The 21,956-nt window shown below is 35.5% G+C and overlaps 2 protein-coding genes across 2 annotated transcripts; one reads left to right on the top strand and one right to left on the bottom strand.

The window, feature by feature from the left end:
* Positions 1-14,962: 14,962 nt before the first annotated feature.
* LOC113714657 (protein CutA, chloroplastic-like) lies at positions 14,963-17,825 on the top strand. The gene is made up of 6 exons (XM_072056878.1): positions 14,963-15,254; positions 15,361-15,470; positions 16,172-16,234; positions 17,047-17,078; positions 17,219-17,313; positions 17,581-17,825. Exons 1-6 carry the CDS (start codon positions 15,085-15,087, stop codon positions 17,660-17,662), a joined length of 552 nt encoding a protein of 183 aa, XP_071912979.1. The 5' UTR covers positions 14,963-15,084; the 3' UTR covers positions 17,663-17,825.
* Positions 17,826-18,633: 808 nt separating this feature from the next.
* Positions 18,634-21,899, bottom strand: LOC113714656 (14-3-3 protein 10). The gene is made up of 4 exons (XM_072056877.1): positions 21,302-21,899; positions 19,886-20,008; positions 19,065-19,181; positions 18,634-18,949 (listed from the first exon to the last, which is right to left on the bottom strand). Exons 1-4 carry the CDS (start codon positions 21,809-21,811, stop codon positions 18,929-18,931), a joined length of 771 nt encoding a protein of 256 aa, XP_071912978.1. The 5' UTR covers positions 21,812-21,899; the 3' UTR covers positions 18,634-18,928.
* Between the last annotated feature and the right edge of the window lie 57 nt (positions 21,900-21,956).

The raw sequence follows: 21,956 nt of genomic DNA, 5'->3' as shown, positions 1-21,956 counted from the left end.
AAGAATAACAAGTTCTTCATTACCCAAAATAGAAAAACCGCTTAGAATAACAAAACAGATTATATTTGTCGAGAAGTGCAAAATCGTATGGATCCGACCCTCGTTGTATATGTTGATTAATTGGATCGCTTCTTTTTGGATTCCTATACGAAATTTTTGTAGATGTGTCTCCGAGTATTCCTCGATCAGTTCGTCTAAGACGAGGAGTTCCTCTAATTCTATGAATTTTTCTAGAATACTCTTTTCTTGAATATCATTCAAAAAAATTTCGGATTGCCCAGCATTCCACCAATTATTAACCCAAGATTCCAGACTTTTATTAAATGAGAGAGAAAGCCACCAGGGCAAAAATACTATAGATACAAGATATAAAAGGGGAGTGAATGCTTTCTTTTTTGTCATTTTTCATCTGTGAATTGTTAATCAACCCACCTCATTCATTGACTCTATGCAATCTAATATTTCTTTCACACATGAGTTCTATACAAAGTATGAAACCTATAAATCTATTTTCTTTGCGGTTATTGAATCTAGAAAGAATAGAGAAATCAATTAAGAATCCACTTTGAATGAAGAAATATTAAAAAATAACCTTTTCCGATATCTCAATCGGTCAACAAAACAAGTGTCTTTTTTCGATGAATGATCGAAAGAACCACTTTAATTTAAGTAATGAATATTAGTTATATTTTGAGACGAAAGAACTCCTTTTCTCTCAAATATCAAAATATCCAATATTTCAAAACAAATTTACTGATTACCCACAGTCAGGAATAAAATAATTGAGGGAAGGAGATTGCGATAATCAAAGTGGCAAAACAAGACAGAAATTGGCTAGTTATCATTATTAAGAAATCTAATTGTTATTTTTGTATTGGTCATTAAGGAACGCAAAAGAAAGGAGAAAAAAACGTCGATTGACAAAAAAAATAATTTATAAAATAGGATTTATCTGTATCAATTCCAACTAAATATTGAACTTAAAAAGAAGATTAATTTCTTTATACCGAAATAGTTTGATATATGAGATGAATATATTATTTCGATTTGTTACTTGTTTAATTTTAGTTGCGTGGATTTGCACACGTATAAAAAATCACGAAAAAAGTTTCCGTTTATGGTTGTTCCGCCCGCTTTAGCTTGAATAAACCTTCTGATGAAACTTCACACTTAAGTTATGTTATAGGAAAAAAGATTCTTGCATTTTTCCCTCTTGTTGAAAAAGCATCTATTTTTCCACGCATTTCTCAAAATACTTCAATTGGTACACGCAAGAAATAGGCCAATTCAGCAGCCTTTTGTTCAATTTCTCGTGGAGTCAAATTTTCATCAGTACGAGTTAAGGGAATGGTCCCCTGGCCTCGAATTTCCATATAAAGGACACGGCGTGCAAAAATACCCTCTTTAACTTCTATTCGAATGGACTGAATATCTTTTATAAGGAATCGGAGGAATATGCGACGATTTTTTCCAGGAAATCCCCAACGAAAAATACACACTATGCCTTCCTTTCTATCGAATCGATCATAACCATTGCCTACATTCCAGGAAATTGTGCACCACAAATAGGAGCTAATAAAGAGACCCGCGATTCCGTAGAAAGACATGACGATCCCTTGTGGAAAAAAAACGATTTGCTGAGAGGGAAAAAAAGATATCAAATTTCTACCAAGATAACTGGAAATTCCAACCAATAAGAATCCTACTGAACCTACAAAAAGGATAAAGGCCCAGCAGAAATTACTTATTTTTCGAGACCCCTTTATAAGTTCTATCCATATATGCTCTGATCGCAAACTCATACTTGATCCGATTACATTTTATTAGAATTGAGAGAATACTTCAAATTTTTTTGACTTTACTTTTTTTGTTTCCGAAGTAACTCTCATCAACTAGCACTAGTTTGGTGTGAACCTTTAGGAGTAATTCATCAAATTGATTAAATCTAAAATAATAGCATACTCTTCATATGATCCCACTATACATACAGATCCGCTGACTTTCTATTTCAGCCATCCGGCGATCCTGATCGATTTGAAAACAGCTAGAATTCATTTAACCATATATCGTGTTTATGCAGACATAAGAGTTCTTTCCTTTATGTTCGGCAAAAATTACATGTTATACCATATTCTACTAAATATATGTCCGTGCTATGATACAAATCTAAGTTTTGAAAAAATGGAAGATATTGGGTCCCATCGGATCTAAATAATCTTATTTTTTTGAACATGAAGAGATAAAGAAGCCATTGCAATTGCCGGAAATACTAGGCCTACTAAAGGCACAAAAATAGAGGGAAAGCTGAAAGTTATCATAGAATGGGTGCCTCGATTTATTATTTGTACCTGTTATTATTATTTATAAATAAAGATATCTTATAATAATTATAATTAAGAATTTGAATTCTTATGAATTTTAAATTTATATTTTATTATTAATTTAATTCAATTTTAAATTCTTAGTATAGATCTAAGTATCTATATATCTATATTTAAATATCTAAGTAAATATATAGAATAAACGCAAGGAGTGTAGAAGGAAATAAATGAATTTATTTATCTTTTTTATCTTTTGAATCTTTTCTTTTTATTCTACACGAAAGGGAAAGGTATGTATGATAATCTATTTTTTCTTTTCTTTGTCTTTTATTCTTGTATTCTAATTTAATAAAGAAAGAGTTTGTTACACATTATCGAAAGATTCGTTAGAATCCGAACCAACAGAGATTTTTAGCTAAATAAGGGATTTTGGGGAAATGGAAATAGAGAAAAATAAAAAAAAAACTCTTTTTTTTTTATATTTTATTTGATACGTAAGATAAAAATAAGAAATTCGTTTTGTTTGCCTAATTTGAAGAATTCAATCTTTTTTTTTAATATAGACTTCTTAATAAAAAATTGAATTAAGAATCAGAAATAAGAAATATAAGTAAAAAAGAATTATCCACAACTTTTGATTCGTTCTACAATTTGAACTTATGCCACCAAAGAAAATTCCATTCTTATTTCCTTTGATTCCGATAAACTAACTACTCGTTTATTACAAATAACAAATAATTGTTGAACTTAGTGCTCTGTTTCATTTTGATTCAAAGGAACGAAAGCATGGAACTTAAATAACTCACTAAGAACGCTTTTTAAAAGATTACGCGGTACGATTAGGTCGAATAAACCCTTCTGGAATAAATATTCAGCGGCTTGTGAACCTTCAGGTACTGTTGTATTCAATGTTTGTTCAATTACTCTTTTACCTGCAAATGCAATATAGGCGTTGGGTTCGGCAATAATGATATCACCCAACATACCAAAACTGGCTGTTACTCCGCCAGTAGTAGGAGATGTAAGGATTGATACATAAAATAACTTTTTATTTGATTGATAATCATATAAAGCAGACGAAATTTTAGCCATTTGCATCAAGCTCAAACTTCCTTCTTGCATGCGTGCCCCCCCCGAAGCACATACTATAATAAGAGGTAGCAACTCTTTGGTAGCGTATTCAATCAAACGGGTTATTTTTTCCCCAACTACGGATCCCATACTACCCCCCATAAACTGAAAATCCATAACCCCAACTGCTACGGGAATGCCGTTTAGTTGGCCTATGCCTGTTTGAACAGCCTCGGTTAATCCTGTCTTCTTTTGATAAGAATCAATACGATCTTTATAAGGTTCCTCCTCCGAATGAAATTCAATGGGATCCAGAGAGGCCATGTCTTCATCCATAGGATCCCAAGTACCAGGATCGATCGAAAGTTCGATTCTTTCTGAACTATTCATTTTCAAATGATATCCACATTGTTCACAAATATTCATTTTTGATTTCAAAAATTTCTTATAATTTAATCCATAACAATTTTCACATTGAACCCACAAATGCCTATATTTTTGAGTTACATCGAGATCATTAGAACTTTCTATTATAGTAAAATCGCTCCCCTTCACGTGGGTTTGTATATCCGAAACCTCTCCTTCACTATTATTTCTACTTTCACCACAAATGGAACTATAGATGTAACTATCGCTGTAATTATCCCCTCCACTTACAATGGAAGTCTCAATCCAAATTTGAGACTGAAGATAACTGTCAATGCAACTATTAATATGATTATTCCAACTATATTGAGTATCATACATGTAATGATTATAGTAGGTATCTTCGCTCGTAGATCCATTATTCAGATAACTAGAATTCCAATAAGTATTTTTTAGTTCACTCCGAAACGAATGATTGTTGTCAATCTCAAAAATTTGATTTTCAATATCAAAATATATGGAAAAATTGTCTCCATTACTATCCTTAACTTAAAAAGATTGGGCCGAGTTTAATTGAAATTTAACTAAGAGAAAAAAGGTAATTACAAATCTTTCTCTTTATCCAATTTATCCATCGCTTCAAAATTAAATCGGATTTCCTTCCATACCTCACAAGCAGCAGCTAGTTCAGGACTCCATTTACTAGCCTCGCGGATAATTTCATTACCCTCAGCAGCAAGATCACGCCCTTCATTACGAGCTTTTACACATGCTTCTAGAGCTACTCGATTCGCTACAGCACCTGGCGCATTACCCCAAGGGTGTCCTAAAGTTCCTCCACCGAACTGTAGTACAGAATCATCCCCAAAAATCTCGGTCAGAGCAGGCATATGCCAAACGTGAATACCTCCTGAAGCCACGGGTATAACACATAGAACAATCAAAACTTGGTGCCATTTTCCTCAAAAAACTTGTCTTTTTTCTAATGATGAAAAAAATAATATTAGTTTTTTATTTTTATTTTTTTATCACTTCTTATATATGCCCTTTGGTCACCTGTCCACAAAAGACTCAATCTTGATTTTCTCAAGCTTGGATAGCTACAACCAGAAAAAGGGATGGAACAGTTTTCTGTTTTACAAACAATGTACAGTGTATCAAGAAGAAATGAATGAAGAATGTAATCAAGAAATGAACATTTGATAACAAAATACTTGGACAGTAACAGAAGGGCCGCTTTCTTTGGGTTGGAGAGGAAGGAGGAGGGGGGCTGCTGGTGGTGATGGTTTTGGAGGAGGAGGAGGAGGGACAGGGAGGGATGAAGGGAGAAAACAGAGGCTGGGTTTTGGCCGGATCACAATGAAATGAGGCTAGCAAAATATAGGCAAATTGGGGCGGAAAGTTAGTAAGATTTGGAGAGAAGTGTCGAGCTTAAAAAAAAAAAGAAAAAGAAAAAGAAAAAAGCAAAGAAAATGAAAACAGAGTGACAGCCAGAGAGGAGTGATCAGTGCTGTGATGTTGTCCTAATAAAATGTGTGTAACAGTAGAGGGTGTACGCGTGTATATATGATGATGCCTAAAATGCATGGAATGCTTTTTACACAATTATCAATTAAGGGAAAATGATGGAGATAAAGGGAAAATACTTATGGGATTTTATATATTTCTTTTCTAATAATTGCTACGTGAGTATAATTGAATGGTTACGTTGGGACACCCTCTTATCCAATGTGTTACATTGAGACACACACACACACCTTGGGTCCAAAGGCAAAATACTCGCGAGAATTTTGAACTTGTTTATTAATAACTGTGGCGCGATAATAATTGATCGATTACGTTGAGACACACCTTCGTCAAAAACCCTAAACCTAACGCTTATTTTTTTTGAAATGAATTGGAGCAGCGTGATTGCACTTAATTAATTATCTTTCTCTTTACGAGTTATATATATACACGTAAAACTCTCTATATTGAGAAAGCTGTATTATCTTTTATTTTACACTTTTTTATTATTTTTTTGGCAACTTTTATTTTACACTTTCAGGAATGCTATCTATTGCGCATTTCATTAGCAAAACAATGCAACATAAAAATAAAAAAATAAAAAAAAATTTCGTGTACATGCATCCTAGATTAGATTTGTGCCTGTTAATTTGCAATGAATTTCAGAGAATGTTGCTTCCTTGGTTGCTTTTTGAGTGTATATACATTATTGAATTTGGTAAAGAAAGTGAGTACTTGGGGTACAAAAAATTCTAATGGCTAGATAGACCACTAAATTTTTGACTAAAAGAAGCAAGGACAAATGAGCGAATTTACAACCAGAAAATTGGCTTTCTTTGAATGAGGATATTATTCACTTAATAGTTCGTTAGAATGTAGGAAAAATTCTTTGGATCCCCAAGAAGGCAAGGATGAAAATGACGTGTGTTTATTATTATTATTTATATATATATATTTTTTGTTTTTACTGCTGATTGATAAAGGACTTTTTTTGGCATTTGATTGTGGTCCAGGGATAATTTTGTGAATTCGGGAAGAAAGAGAGCGACCAATCGGGAATGATTTTGTCTTTTGCTCCTGGGGTACTGACACGTGGGCTCTCTGAGTCTCCTTAGTTGTGTGCTTTCACTTAGACAACGCAATTATGAGCGTACAATGTACTACAATTAGTCCTTTCCCTCTGCTCTTCATTACTCGCTACTGCTAGTAGGTATTTCCCGCTATTTTTGACAAAAAGTAATAAATAATGAAAAGAACAAAAGTCAATTGCAAAAACTACTAATGCTTATGTCTAGAAGTATGCCTTCAAGAATTATTTCTCACGTAAGAGTCGGAAAAATTGTTCAAAGCGTGTCTTATATTTCGTTAAATAAATTTTTTTATCGTTCATTTTTAAAATTATACTAACTTTACATTTTTTTACAAAATTAAGGCAATAAATTTTAGTTTCAATCTAGATTTTCAATTACATTTTATCCTGCATTCATCACGTGACCGATATATGATTATTTTTTTAGTGGTAAAAATGTTAGATCCCATTTGTAATTAAACAAATAATTTGATTTATATTCAATTTTGTCCTTAAAAAAGGATAATTTGACCTAAAATATATTCATTTTTTGCCAATAAAAAAAATGGGACCTGAATATACTAAAGTGATTGTACGTGGATTATGTGGTGATTTTTAGGATAAATAGTGATCGAAAATTTAGGTAAGAACCAAATTTCGCAAACTTAAATTTGTAAAAGATGCAAAGTTAACACTTTAAAAGTGAATGATAAAAAAAATTTGTTTGACAAATTGTGAAGGAAGTTTTAAACGATTTTCTCATAAAAATATGTGAATGCCTGTGAATACATATTTTTGTGTTTATACAACTCTTTTATTCTCAATTTATTTTTGATGAATACATGCTCATTGACGACTTTTCAAGTAATGAGACCAATGTAATCTTTTTCTCATTTAGCAAGGAAGAAAACCAAGTTGGCCTCGAGAGTTACCCTCATGGCTTTTGAGGTTAATTTGGAATTAGGTTTAACTACTAATTCTTAAAATTTCTAATAAAAAGAAAAAAGATGCAGGGGAGGTATCCGGGGTTTGTGGGTATTAGTTAACATCTAGTAGCAGCTTCCCTGCTAGCTTTTCCGTAGTCCCACATCGATGTAAGGGGGGGGGGGGGGGTTTGGGGGTTGGATAGATAAGTTCCCAAGTTGACCTCAGGAGTTACCATCGTGGCTTTTGAGGTTAATTTGGAATTAAGTTTAGCTACTAATTCTTAAAATTTCTAATAAAAAAAGAAGAAAAGTTTTACAACGTGAATTAAAAAGCACGGATGTTCCCATTTATGAAAATCCTTTTCACATAAAATGGTAGTAATTAATATCCTCATAACCAACAAAAATTTCAATGGCCTAACATTCTTGACTAGAATAGAATCGACTGCATTTTCTTGTTTCACAAGTGACAACGTTCATCATGATACCATTAATTTGACACCAATGTTACTGGTCCAATGTACTCTCATACTTGGCTATCTCCATCTCCAAATATTGTCATTGCATTTATAATTCTAATCTTTTATATTTGTGAATGTATCATTTCATGGCGGAAGAACAGCTATTTACCATGGATGAAAATACACATGGAATCAGACTAAAAAGTGTCTGGCTTACCTAATTCTACTGCCACATAAAGTCTCATCCTTGACCTCATCATGATTGAATGTAACATCTTTTAGCTGAACCAAATCAACTCGCAACTCTAGTTGTTGAAATTGGTAGACTAGCATATTGATTAACATCAAGTAGCATTTTTGTACTTTTCCCTCCTCTATTCTTCACATTTGATTGTAACTTTGCTAGGTGGTCAGTCAGCGGACTCAATCTAAAGTTAGTGAGAGATAACACATAAGTTAACAGGGAAAAGAAAAAAAAAACTAGATAGAACCGTAAGAAATTTTTTCTCAATATTATTAATAAACTATAGTTAGAAATAATTCAGGACGATTTACTTGACAAAAAAAAGCTACGCTAGTAACAGAAAATATATAGAATATCTGACAGATATATGATATACTCTATCCCAGAAAAAAAAGAAGAAAAAGATCCTTTTTTTCTTTTCTCTCTTTTCATTCTTTTGGAGCTTTGAAAAAAAATTATGGAATATCAACTAGATAATAATGTGTTTATATGGTCATATCTAAAGATATATCATTGCCGATGACCCCAAAGCTTCAAGTTAATGATGAAACATGAGAAAATCTCCAGAGTGTCATCTGCAGCATTGGATGAAATTAAAGGGTTACTGACCAAGGCATCACAAAAAGAAATGGCCTTTTGCTTTTGATTGCTTTTGGGAGCGTCTGAGTTGGGCCTCTGCCAATGTGATATCAAAAAGTACAAATTTTTTCCTATTATTCAGCGATGACTGTTTGATTAGGACAGTTTTGATTCCAAACTCGGTGTAAATTCTGGATTATGTGGGATAACAGTAATTAGTTAGAGGAATAATGATGGATGTATTATTGAAGTTTTAAATGTGGAATACTACTGCTTCTTGATATGTATATATATATATATATATATATATATATATATATATGTAGAGTTTTAATTAGAAACCAGTAGTAATAATTTCCCGTAATGTTGAATCTATATATTACTACATAGATAGGTAATCTAACTTCGATTGTATCTGATAGCAAGTAATTGGGGAAATTTTTGAGAGATTAAAGTAAACTGATACCCCTATTAATTAATTAAAGCTACAATTTTGGAGTAGGATAGACGGTAAGAAGAAGATGGCTCCCCCTCCTTAGGTTACCTTCTTGAACTTAAACCTCCTTAGGTTGACAGATTGTAATCCCTTTTAATTTTATGTATAGGCCCTTAATTTTTATTACATTTTTTGTCTTAATGATTTTTTAAAAAGAAGGCAAGTTGGACTGCTGCATGACTTAAATTAGACGCACAAGAAGGGCAAGAATTCTTGAGCATTTAATTCTTGTTTTGATGATCGAGCTGATTAATGTGCTTTGGCTGTTGGCTAGAGGAGGGCCGGGCCATCACAAGTCATTTCATGAAATGCAACACGACAGACTCCAAAAATCAATGCCCCTGATCAAGAAGTCGGTTGATTCCGTATTTCCAGACAAAAATTTGGTCCAAGACCATCTTGTTGATAATCGGTCACTCAATTTTCCAGCAGCAGCAATCATAATGATCTCAATGCAGTACTACACGTTAATTTAATCTGATTTAATTTTGATCAACACCAGTTCATATGATGATAAGTTGTTGCTTACTTTGAATTGACCAAAATTTTTTTTTGTTTTCTAGCAGCATTGTTCATGGTAATAATTGGTTAATTCAACGGTAAAATTGCATGATTTGGACCACAATCTCACTGGGCAATGCGTTATTAACTTAGGATGCTTCATGTTTTTGAACAAACAACGCATTCTCTCTCAGACATGCTTACAAGGGATTCCCTAAAGAGACTTTAGGACACAAATTTCAAACCCTTTTTCCTCAAATTCTTTGAAACTGTCTCTTTTTTCCACACTTTTGAATTCACCTTTTCGTATCTCTCTCTTTTTTTCTTTCACAGTTTTCTCACCTGATGAAATTCTTCGCTGTCCCTTTTGTCTTTGAACCAAGTCGAGTATTAAGGTCATATGGGATCATGTCAGGTTTTGCATGCAGCAATGGGAGTCTCAATCTCAATGCCAAATTGCCAATGGCTGATGGGTTTTTTTTTTTTTTTTTTTTTTTAAATTATAAGAGGAATAAAGAGAGAGAGAGAGAAGCAGGAGTGAGTAAGAGAGGGGCCTGAAAGATGGTCTCTCTCTATCTGTTGAAGACTTTTTTAACTTTGGTCTAAAAGATGGTCTATTCTTACTGTTTGAGATCCGAGCTCTCCAGAGTGTCATTCGCACCCCCATGACTTATTTTTTTTTAACCTATCCTCATGCTTCAAATTGTCTTCCTTTATTCTACTAATCTTTCTTTCTTCCTTTCTTTTTTTTTTTTTTACTGCTCCAAAACCCAAGAAGTAATGTCATAGTTTATTATAGCATTGAATAGACGAGTCTCTATGTCTATGGCCATCTTCCTCTCTTTCTCATCAGCCTTGGTGTGTGCCTATCTAGTGTGGGGTTTCTGGGGATAAGGGGACGGTGCATGTGTTTTTGTTCTTGTCTCAAGTATGATCCCATCCGTATGATTTATCTCTGTGTCGTTGCTTGAGCATTTATATGTGCAAAAATGATTTTTTCCTAACGTATGTCTCATTTTACAATGGATTACATGAATACACTGTGGACCACATGGTTAGCTTTTGATTTTATTCTAAACGAGTCAAGTCAAGTCGTGTTAAATTTTAGCCAAATCAAACTGAATTCAATTCAATTTTCAATCTATTCTCAGACTCGACTCAATAGCTTGACTTAAATCGACTTGAGTTCGACTTAATTGGCTTGACTTCTACACAAGCTTTTATTGAGTTTGCTCGTGAGCGCCTTAGAACTAACTTGGTTCGTTTGTACGTAGTTTTAGTTCTAGTGCAGTTATCTGATAGATACCATTGTATCCTAGCAGCATCTTTTAGAACTCCGGTTTTAGATGTAGAGGAAAAATCACAAAGCTAGCTAACATTTGAAGAAACCAAAGGTTTTATCCATATCAATCTATCAACTTGCAGGGAATAAGAAATTGTTTTCCATTCAATTGTGAGTAGACATCAGCTGGGACTTGTTTTTTAATAAATTAACCATCAGATTACTTTTTCGAAAATTCAATATAGATGTAAAGGGCTGATATAAGCAGCATGTAATCTCCCTATACATGTTGCAAGGTTACGTTATGAAAAAAAAAAATGCACCATTGGTAATTAAGGCATAGCGTCGAAGTCTTTAAAAGCTAGCGTTTAGGTGAGTAGAAGTGATGAGGATTATTCAAGAATCGAAGTCAATTTGTTTAATAAAAAGAAGATAACAATGAACTTCTATGAAATGGTTCAACCAATTGTTTTGATCGTGGAATATCATTGAGAAATAGAAATCCGTGTTATCAAAGGATTTCCCGTGATTATTTCTAGTAATATGTAATGAGTCGGCCATCCACTTTGGTATCTTATTGAACAAAAATGATGATATTGTTCCTTCATGGATCCTTAAAATGATAATCGATACAACCGAACTACGGGCAATTAGTTCTTTTTGCAAATTGGAATCCCTAAAAGAAGTCTACGGGATCATATGAATACTTATCCCCATCGCATTTTCAATATCATTTAGATCAGAGAAGAGCGCCTGTGGTGGGAGCTAAAGAATTTCTTGCTGTTTACTGGCAACTAATTTATCAAGGGTAGGAACGAAGACAATTTTGAGTTATTAACAATGAGGAAAAGGCTGCTTGTTTCTTAGGCCAATAAAAGAGAGAGCTGGGAGACAGACTATATACATATATGAACAAAAACTAGTACGTGCCTATAGTGTAGAATTTCTCCTTTTGATTTTTGCTTAAATCACAAGAAACAAAGTAGAGTCACTCGTCATTTAACAAGATTAATGTAAAGATTCTGCTGTGCTAATATATATAGCTGCTGCAACAAGGAAGCCAACCAGATGAAAACACGGATGTATTCTTCATTACTGGAAAAAGCTAACTACTATTGCTTAACGTACGTGCATTCAGTCGTGTCGTGTATGCAGAAACAAGCAGATGCTGTATTTTCTTCTCTCAATTTTCACTCATTTTGCTGTATCATATATATGGTCAGAAGTCAGAACCACTACTGAAGAATTACATACTAAAAAGGCAAGAGCTGGGTGCAGATCATCAGCATTTGAGAGAGATTAATTTACTTAGTTGGAGTCTAATGCCAACACTGCCTGCAGGTTGTGGCTAGTAGGCCATTTTGGCCCTGTATTTCCAGGCATGTGCAGCTAGTCCAACACTGTGGTCCGCCACCACAACCGTCCCGAACATCCGCCGTATCTCCTGTGTCTCCACCACTGGGTTCCCCTCCAAACCCCAACCCCAAAAAAATTACTATAGTTTGCAGTGCCCATGTCATCTAATCTTACCACCTCATTGGTGCTCACATTCAAGTTTTTGCGTTGTATATTAGTCAATTGGGATGGGGTTGGCAAAAATTTTGTCTTACACCAACTAAAATCAATCTCTACATGCCTATAGTGTATGTATATAAGCATTTTGTATTTTCTATATCAATATACAGAGAGATTTTACATGACTAGATTTTTTTCTTACATTCTAAAACCATAAGCACTATTGCATTTTTTTAGTTTCTTGGCTAGTGATTGTGATTTAAAATAGCAGTGGCAAAAAGGTGGAAATACTAGCATTAGAATTACAAAAGTATTTTGCCTTTTTTTTTTGGTGGGGTGGGTGGGGAAGGGGGTACTAAGGGACCACAGGCCCTTTGGGGAAGACTGGAGGGAAAAGAAAGAGAGATGAGCAATGTGCAAAAAATTAAGGAACCGTTGTCCCTGTTGGAAGTGTTGATGCTGAAGGCTACAAAAATTTGCGATGGTCAAATCATCGAAATCAAAATGCTCTGCTCTCTCTCTCTCTGATAATCAAAGTACCAATCAGTACAGATTAATTATTTTAAAGGGGAGTTGCTTTGGCTGGGAGTATTCAGCCCCTTGCTAAGAATTAGGGATGTGTGTACACGTGAGTTCAGAATCTTCAGATTCTGAAGGGTGGTCCAACTACCTCTCTCTCTTTTTTTCTTCTTCTTCTTTTTTTTTTTGTCTCTCTTATTTTTTATTGAATAAAAATTACAATTCCGTTTAGATGCATAACAATTACAAATAGTACCTACCGATCTAGAATTATAATATCTAAATGAAATAATATTTAAGGTAATTCTGCAAGATTGAACTGTATCCTTATTGGGAGATTGTTTCGATCCATTTGATGAGATCACAAAGGCTCAAAATTAATTAAGTATTTACATTAGTCCCTAATGAGAACGCTTGCTTAGCTTGAGACTAGGGTTGTAATCAATTCGAGTCGAGCTCGAGTATCGCCATACTCGAACTTGACTCGACATACAGATAGGGTGCTTGAGCTCGAGCTCGAATGAGTAGTATTATTGGAGCTCGAGCTCGAGCTCGAGTTTGAAGCTTGCTCGCTGTACTTGAACTCGACTCGCATGGGCTCGAATCCATGCGAGCCTTATCGAGCTTGGTCGAGCTCGATTTATTAAATTTCATTTTCTCGATAATTTTTGAGCAAAAAGACATTATTACCCTTTTCAAATTTTTGTATGACGTGAAACATTTCGTAAATTCGACAATTCTTTTGGGTATAAGGGTAATTTTATAATAATAATATATTAAATAATTAAAATTTAAATGCTCGATAAGGCTCGTCGAGCCTTCAAGCATCACTTCTGGATGCTCGAACTCGACTCGATAGCCTTATCGAACTGCTTGAACTCGGTCAAACCGAGTTCGAGTCAAGTTTTTGACCGAGCTCGCGAGCAGTCCGGTTCGATTACAGCCCTACTTGAGAGTTTCTCTCTTAAATTGATTGATTTAGCCAGTTGAAATTTATTTTATATCTCAAGATTTACTAGCACCACAAAAAATATTAACAAATAGAGGGCCCAACGCAACAAAATTTAGCCCATATGGATAGCCAGTGATTCAGCATCAGCCAGTTGACTGCTGGGCTGCTGGCATTGCTCAAAGGCCCATTAGTCATCTCAACTTCAAACTATCCAATTAATTACAAGAGTGGAATTTGCAATTTATAGAGCTATAGTTATGAGTGCTGTAGATGGTCTAACAAGAAGAACGGAAGTGAGATGAATTTTCAACTTGCTTGGACTGGAGAACTTGTTAATAATTTTCAACGTGCTGTAAATATTTGTACAACATCTCTTATTCATAGAATTGAGCCCCGCCTTTACAAAAATTGCTACAAAATTATTTATCTTTGAAACGGGATCCACAAAATTGCGTCCGCCTTCGTACAAATAGAGTCCAAATTATTTATCTTCGAAACTTGAATTCAACACTTCTCACTTATAAAAAAAAATGTAGGAAAAAAATATTTGAAGCGAGATTTAAGATAGTAGATACTTTAGCCCCTCATAGCCATGGAGAAAAAGAAAAAAAATTGGACTCTTAGTATCTACATTTTATGGGCTTAGAGCCCATGCCTCTTCCGGTATGGCTCTAAAGGCTGGACCCTATCATTGATGCAAAGCGTAGTGTGTATCATCTTTAAGCCTAGAGGCTAATTTGGGAGTGAGAAAGAAAAGAAAGTTGAATTTTCTTTGTTTGGCAGATTTTTTAGGAAAGAAGAGAAAGGATATGGACAAATGAAATGCAGGGTTACAGTTAAAGAAAAAACTGTGTCTATATTCTTATTGCAGAAAACAGCTTTGATGTTTCTGTAATAAAAGTATTGATATAAGATAGAATGATTTTGAATCCAAATTTTTTTTTCTCATTAGCGACTTCTTAAATCTCATTCCTTCCTAGTTAAAAGGAAAAAAAAAAAGCTTTCAATTTGAGCTTGAAGAAAAATTACATTCTCATTTTTGTATTTCAGCCCAAATGCTGAATCATGCGAAAACAAGCCAGAGCACTAAGGTACCTTCTTCAAGAAGGCCCAAAACCCATTTTCCTCAGCAAAGCAACATACCTTTCTTTCATTTTTAGCCTGAATAATGGAACAAATTCCTTTCCACCCCCAACCTCGTCGGTTGGGAATAAATCATCCACTAAGGAAACAGTAGTTGGTGGTACTATAAAGCCCCACCAAATTCCAATCTTAAATGGCATTAAAGCTCTCATCTTTAGTATCACCTTCAGTAGTTCGTCGCCGATTACCACTAGTAGGTGCTTTCTGTGTCCTAAGCTTCGGTCTTTCCAATCTCTGCCCCTCTTTTAATCCCTCCTCTAAAACGGGTTGTGCTCAATCCCTCCACTTTCTCCCAATCTTGGGGTAATTTCTCTATTGTACATTTTTATGTATATTCTTGCTCAATTTTGATTTCTTGGCACTTTTGGGTGAAATTAATTACCGTTTTTTTTTAAAACTATATTTGCAGATCAAAAGTTGATAGTAGTGTTCATAGTACAAATAGGATAAGGATGGAAGCAAGCAGCAAAACTGTTCCCAGCATTGTTGTCTATGTCACTGTTCCAAATAAAGAAGCTGGTAAGTGGGGTTATTGTTGTTTTGCTGTATTGGTTTTTTATCCATATGTTTGTGATATTATGTATTTGTTAAATAGTTGACTGTATCTAAAGTTTTGGACTAGTGAGCCTGAATGTGGCTATCTTAATAAATTCTGCTATTAGTTCATACTTTTGGGTTTTGTTGATTTTGTACCGTATGGATGCATGATTCGGTTTGTACATCAGTTCGAACATATAAATTAATCGATGTTTTAAGTGTTGATACAAATTTTCAGGGCATCATCCTGTTGATAAGCTTTGTGATTGCTTAAACGAAACATGTTTATGCCTTTCTGGTTGTGTTCGGGAACTGGTAAGGCTGATCAGAGGAGAAGATTTTGATGTGGGATTTTTTTTTTTTTTTAAACAAAATTATGGGTTAGGACTAGGGGAATCAAATAGCAATGAAGGGCACAAACTTTAAGTAGTATAGATCTTGAATAACAGCTGTTTGAAATTTGTACATTCTTCTCTCCTGATTTTCTTAGGCGCTTGCGAGGATAAATACCATAATATTTAGAAAAATTGCTCTATCATACTTGAATGTGGACATATGACCATTTCCTCACCATTTGCTGCTCATCATGCTGTATCCTGGTTTGCAGGCTTCTGCGAGTAATGCATTAGAGTACCAAAACAACTTGTTAAATGGTAAATCTGTGCCTGTGCTTATTGATGCAGGTAAGAAACTGGCAGAAAGCATAGTTAAAGAAAAGCTTGCAGCCTGTGTAAACCGAGTTCCAGGTATGCGCTTTTCCCTCTTGCTTTAGATGTTGAACTTATTATTCTTTTTTCTCTTCGCCCTTTTTTGGTGTTCAACTAGGTTGCTGAATTACCTACCCTTCTAATCATTTACAAGTATGCAGACAGTGTGATATTTGATGGTAAAAGCCTACGATTGATGTTCTTGGCAAGTACTTTGATTTTTTCAATTGCAGCCTTCTAAGCTCAATAGGTTCTGCTATAAAATTGCTAGAAAGAATTTGAAAAATTAATTGAAGCATTCCTCGTGTCAAAATAAGTTTTGAACATCTATCTCATCTTTTTTTGTTTTTTGGTTATTAATTTCTATCTCATTTGATCTGTCAAATCTGTTCATTGCATTCTTTTATGACGTTACACATTATTTTACAATGTCAGGCTCCTGTGCTCCTCAGTTAACGTCACAGGGGTTGTCAAAATTTTCACTGCTTCGAGAATTCTTAATCTTGTCTGGGTCTGGTGTTCTTTGTTGAAGGATTGAGCAAAACCTGTTGCTCTTTCACAAATTTCTTTGATAGCGGTTGCATGTCATAGTTGCACTAGTATATTTCTAATATGTCATTCGTACGTTATTTAGTGGCATTGGCATATCAATGATAATCTGGGGCAAAGCATGTCACAGATGGAGTCTGAAATTAAGGGAATGGCCTCCTTGGCTACCAAAATATGAAAGTAAATTGCACCTGATGCCTGAGTGAAATAAATTGAGCACTTCAATTAACTCCTCAACATAAATAGTGAATTAACTCTTCAAAAGTTCCTGCCCCTAAATATCATTTCTCTGTGGTTTGCAGGAATAGAGTCTGTTTATGAGTGGAAAGGGGAGGTAAGATCTCTAATTGTCAAATACTTTAAAAAAATGATAAACATTGATACATAAGTTTCAGCTATCGAAAATCTTTTTGGTTCTTAATATATGTGAAGAGATTTTCTTTCAAGTTTTGCCCTTTGTACTGTTGATTGCAGGTGCAGACAGATCCTGAAGAGTTGCTAATAATTAAGACTAGGGAGTCACTTTTGGATGCTCTGACACAGCATGTCAAGGCGAATCACGAATACGAGTAAGAGTTGCTTCTTCAAATTTTTTGTATATTTTAACATGCAATGACACTTAAATAGTTTAATTGATCAAGAACTTGTAGTTACTGATATGCTGCAAGACGTGTGTGTTGGTTACCAAATGCGGTAAAAGTAAAGGCTATTCTAGTTTTAACAGTATATACTATCATTGAGATGGCAACATGCAAGCAAGTTTATGGCTTCATAAGAACTGGGATTTTTTAAATTTTATTTTAGCTTCTGTTCTTTGTCTGCATGTGTTCTGGTAGGTTGCCAGAAGTGATCGCCTTGCCCATAACCGGTGGCAACCTCCAATATCTTGAATGGATAAAGAATAGCACAAGGGACTGAACTGGTGAAAGCCAAGACTATATACAGGAATATGCATCGTTTCTTGGAATAAATAAATTCCCTTTTGGTTGTATATATAGCACTTTGTGCATACTGTCGCATGAGCAGTGGATGTTTATGTTGCCTTTTACTAATAGATTGGATTGGATATTGTTTGCCTGAACCACTGTACGTTTGACGCATCCATGACCTGTTTTTCAACTCCAGGAAAAAGGGAAGGATAACAAAAAAACATGACACGAGCAGCAGCCAATATTCTCTCTCTCTCTGCTGTTTTAGCACTAGAAAGTAGATTTATTCTGATAAAACTTACAAGTAAATTAGCAATGTAGCTGTGGTTTTCTGCTTCGAGGGTGAGTGATTTAACTACTGGATTCTGGCAACGCTTTCCCGAAACTAGCAGCCCAGCCCTACTTCCCCAATTTATAATGCTGAGATTAGCAACTATTGCTTTCAATAGGACTGGAATTACTTTGATTTGAATTTCACAGATATAGTTTAACCCAAAAAACCAAAAAATCCTCCCTCCAAACAACAAAAAACCAAAAAAAAAAAGAAAAAGAAAACGAAGAAAAAACCACATAACCGCCGCGCCCAACCCCAATCCAGATGGGAAAAGGAAAAAAAACCGGAAGTCACGTAGAGAAACAATCAGGTTACTTTGAAACAAATTCATTTACTAGACATAGACATGAAAATGATTAAACATGGAGAAAAGAATATGAACCAAAGGAAGACGAGAAAGTCATCCAACTATGGGCATCAAGGGGAAGTCATCCAAAACAAATGGCAAGCGTGCATCCGTGGGATAGGAAAGCAAATGCCGGGTGGCTCTTGATCACTACGTGTTAATTGATAAACAAAAGATCCCAGGAATGATGATATGTTAAATCTGGATGCCAAGCTCAACCTAATTGCAGAGTTCATTCAGTTTCATCAAACTGCAGACTACTTTAGTCGTGTTCATTCAGTTCCATCAACCACCTGATGATATTTGTATAGCAAAACCGTAGAAGCCAAAGGAAGACATGCAAGAGCCAAGACTGACCCCAAAAAATTTAAAGACAGCAGCAGTATTGGCAACTATCACTGGCATTAGTTCCATCACAAATCATTCTATAATCAACTAGGATTGGTCTGAATTAAAAGATATCATGTCATAGCTTGACACCCTGCTTCTTAGACAACACTCCATTAGTCAGCACAAACAAATGACACTTGAAGCCCACCTCCTTGAGGGGAGGTTGACGAACTGTTGCATAAAGATCAGGGCTCATCCAACTGATCCTGCATGAAGACCAGCACACATGTAAGTACCATTTTTAAAAGAGGATACAAAGGTGATCAATTATTCACTCTGGGCCCATGCAATGGGGAACCTACAGCGATACTCGTACAATACCTGAGCATCTGACGTCCAGAGAGTTAGGTTATCCCTCAGTAGTTGCATGATCAGGGTGCTGTCCTTGTAAGATTCTTCACCCAACGTGTCCAGCTCAGCTATGGCTTCCTCAAATGCCTTTACGGGAGCATGTAGAAGGACCGGATTAATAAATTCTACCAAACTTAAAAAAGATCACTAATCATGCAGGCAGCTCCGTTTTATAAATGGAAAAATGTACAACATGGTATAACATGCAGCAAAAATTCCAAAGGAAATTTTAATCCAATGCCTCACCCAATTAGCCAACCAAAGGTTTTCCTCTAAAAGGAAGTTCGGTCAATAAACCATCTACTTATTATACTCTCCTTCCTAAACTTTAGGGACTTCTAGACACTGGACCTTGCAATTTGCAGTCTACACATGCTTAAGTGGAAGCATGTCCACTCATCTAGATCTAGAAAGGTTGTTTCCTTCAAAAGCTATTTTCCTTTTTCCCTTTGTGTATCCATATTTAATCAAGAATACTCACAACATCAAAAGAATCAATCAAAACCAACAAAACATACACTCATATCTGATCAAATAGCAGTACAAATGGCAATTGCAGCGCAAACCAGAAAAGCATTTAAATCTATCACGAGCAATTCCAATAACCAAGTTCATCGATATTTAGCATCTTTTCCAGAAGACATCGTCAATCTAGCTTCTAACCAGTCATGTACATGAAATCAAAATTTCACATACCATGCAGTTGCAGATTACAACTGGACACAAGTGATACATGGGAAGCACGTGTCAATCAAATATACTTTTTCCAGGAAGAAGATGCAGGAGATTACCTGTTTCGCCATACTACAAGCTTTGTCTGATGAGTTAAGAATTTCATAGTAGAACACTGAGAAATTGAGTGCTAGCCCCAGCCTAATAGGATGAGTGGGGGGAAGATCTGCCAGTGCAATTTCCTTCAAATGCAAGAGAAAGAATAACATGTTACAGAATTGAAACAGCACCCTCATCACAGCACTCAAAATGCAGCCATTCAATAAACGACAGGTACGCCTACTCAAGCAAGCTTTCATCTTGTCATTCAAACTACAGCACTCATTGTTGTCAAACCAAAATATTTAACACATCACAAAGTAGTTCTTTAATACAAAAATCCACAGTCTATTAGCCACCATTCCAAATGCATACCTCTTACACACATATATATATATATATATAAATAGATATCACAAAAATAACCATTTATCTGCATTCATTACCAACTTCAATATTTACAAACTGTATTCCATTTAAAACTTCCAAAAGAAGAACAAGTATCCTCACTTAGAAGAATGCATGATGTAAGAGACTGCTAGACATGGAAAGCACTCAAATTAAAAGTGAGTCCAGCACTCCTCTTGGAAATGGTTAATCAGTACCAACACAGACAATGACTTCTGCATGTATTTTCCATATGCTCACAAAGGAGAAAATCAAAGCAATACAAGAAAAAACGAAACAGTAGCTATACTTGTATTGAGAAATATCCTGGTGAATTCCCTAGCCTATTTGACTACCCAACAACTTGTCCTATACCACTTTCCTTGGCAGTTCTAAAATTCTTTTCCATTTGCTTTTTATCTCTTTAAAATTAACCTGGGCTAACTAACCGACTCAACAGCCAAAATCAGTCTCTTCTAGAAGAGTAACTGGATATACATGGTAAAGCATGCAAAAAGCCAACGGCGTCATAAGCATCCATGGGCTATTCTAACATCGCAAACACAACCACAAATTACCAAGCTACTTGCTCAAACTCTTATTTTAAACGACTCAAATAGAGCTCTCCAAAATGCAATATACATTTTGAAATGGGAAATCCAACAATATTCCACCTCAACGTACTGTAATGAAGGAGACTCAACAACCTTGTATCACTACTAAATTTATCAGGCACTAAAAGTACATAGTCGCAGCCAGTAATTCCAGCACAGAACCTTAGTAACAAAGCCAACAGCTAACTCTCCAAATAGCTAAAGGACAAAATTAGAAGTGATACATGTACCGTGCATATAGATCGACATAGGTGCCTTAATATCAAACTGTCTGGCAAATCTGAGCTCAAAATCCTAAAGATGATTGCAAAAGATTAAACTAAGTAGTCATAGCCAGAAATATATCGAATTTCAGTCAAACTCTAAAATTACTTACCACTTGAGAATTAAATACAACTGTATACGAAAAAAGAATGTACAAACGTTCAAGTATACCTGAGCAGCCTTGTAAGCATTCATAGTATCATCAGCAGCCTCCTTACGCTCATCTCCAACCTTAAACTCGGCCAAGTAGCGATGATAATCCCCCTTCATCTTCAAGTAAAACACCTTAGACTCACTAGAGGAAGCGGAAGGCACCAGATTTGAGTCCAGAAGCTTCAAAATCCCGGCACAAATTTGACTCAGCTCATTCTCAACCTTAGATCTGTACTCCTTGACCAAAACAACGTGGTCTTCGTTCTTCCTGGATTCTTCCTTCTGCTCAATCGACGAAACGATCCTCCACGCGGCGCGGAGGGAGCCGATCACGTTCTTGTACGCCACCGACAGCAGGTTGCGCTCCTCCACCGTGAGTTCGGCGCTAGGGGTGGCGCTGAGAACTAGCTTGTCCATGAACTGTACCATCTCCTCGTAGCGTTCAGCTTGCTCCGCTAGCTTCGCCATGTAGACGTACTGCTCTCGCGTGAGGTTGTCCGGGACGCCGGCGGCGAGTAAGGTGGCCATTTCCAGTTAGAGAGAGAATTTAGAGCAAGGAAGTGTGTGGGGGTAGTGAGAGAAAGTGCGGAAATTAATGTGCAGTGTATTCCGAGTCTGCGGTGAATATTTGGATATTTATCATGTTGTTGACAACGTGGAAATAGGATGGCTG

This window comes from Coffea arabica, chromosome 7c (genome assembly GCF_036785885.1).
Source record: "Coffea arabica cultivar ET-39 chromosome 7c, Coffea Arabica ET-39 HiFi, whole genome shotgun sequence".
Classification (NCBI taxonomy): Eukaryota; Viridiplantae; Streptophyta; class Magnoliopsida; order Gentianales; family Rubiaceae; genus Coffea; species Coffea arabica.
Note: the sequence above shows the minus strand (reverse complement) of the source record. Positions and strands in the feature narration are given on the sequence as shown.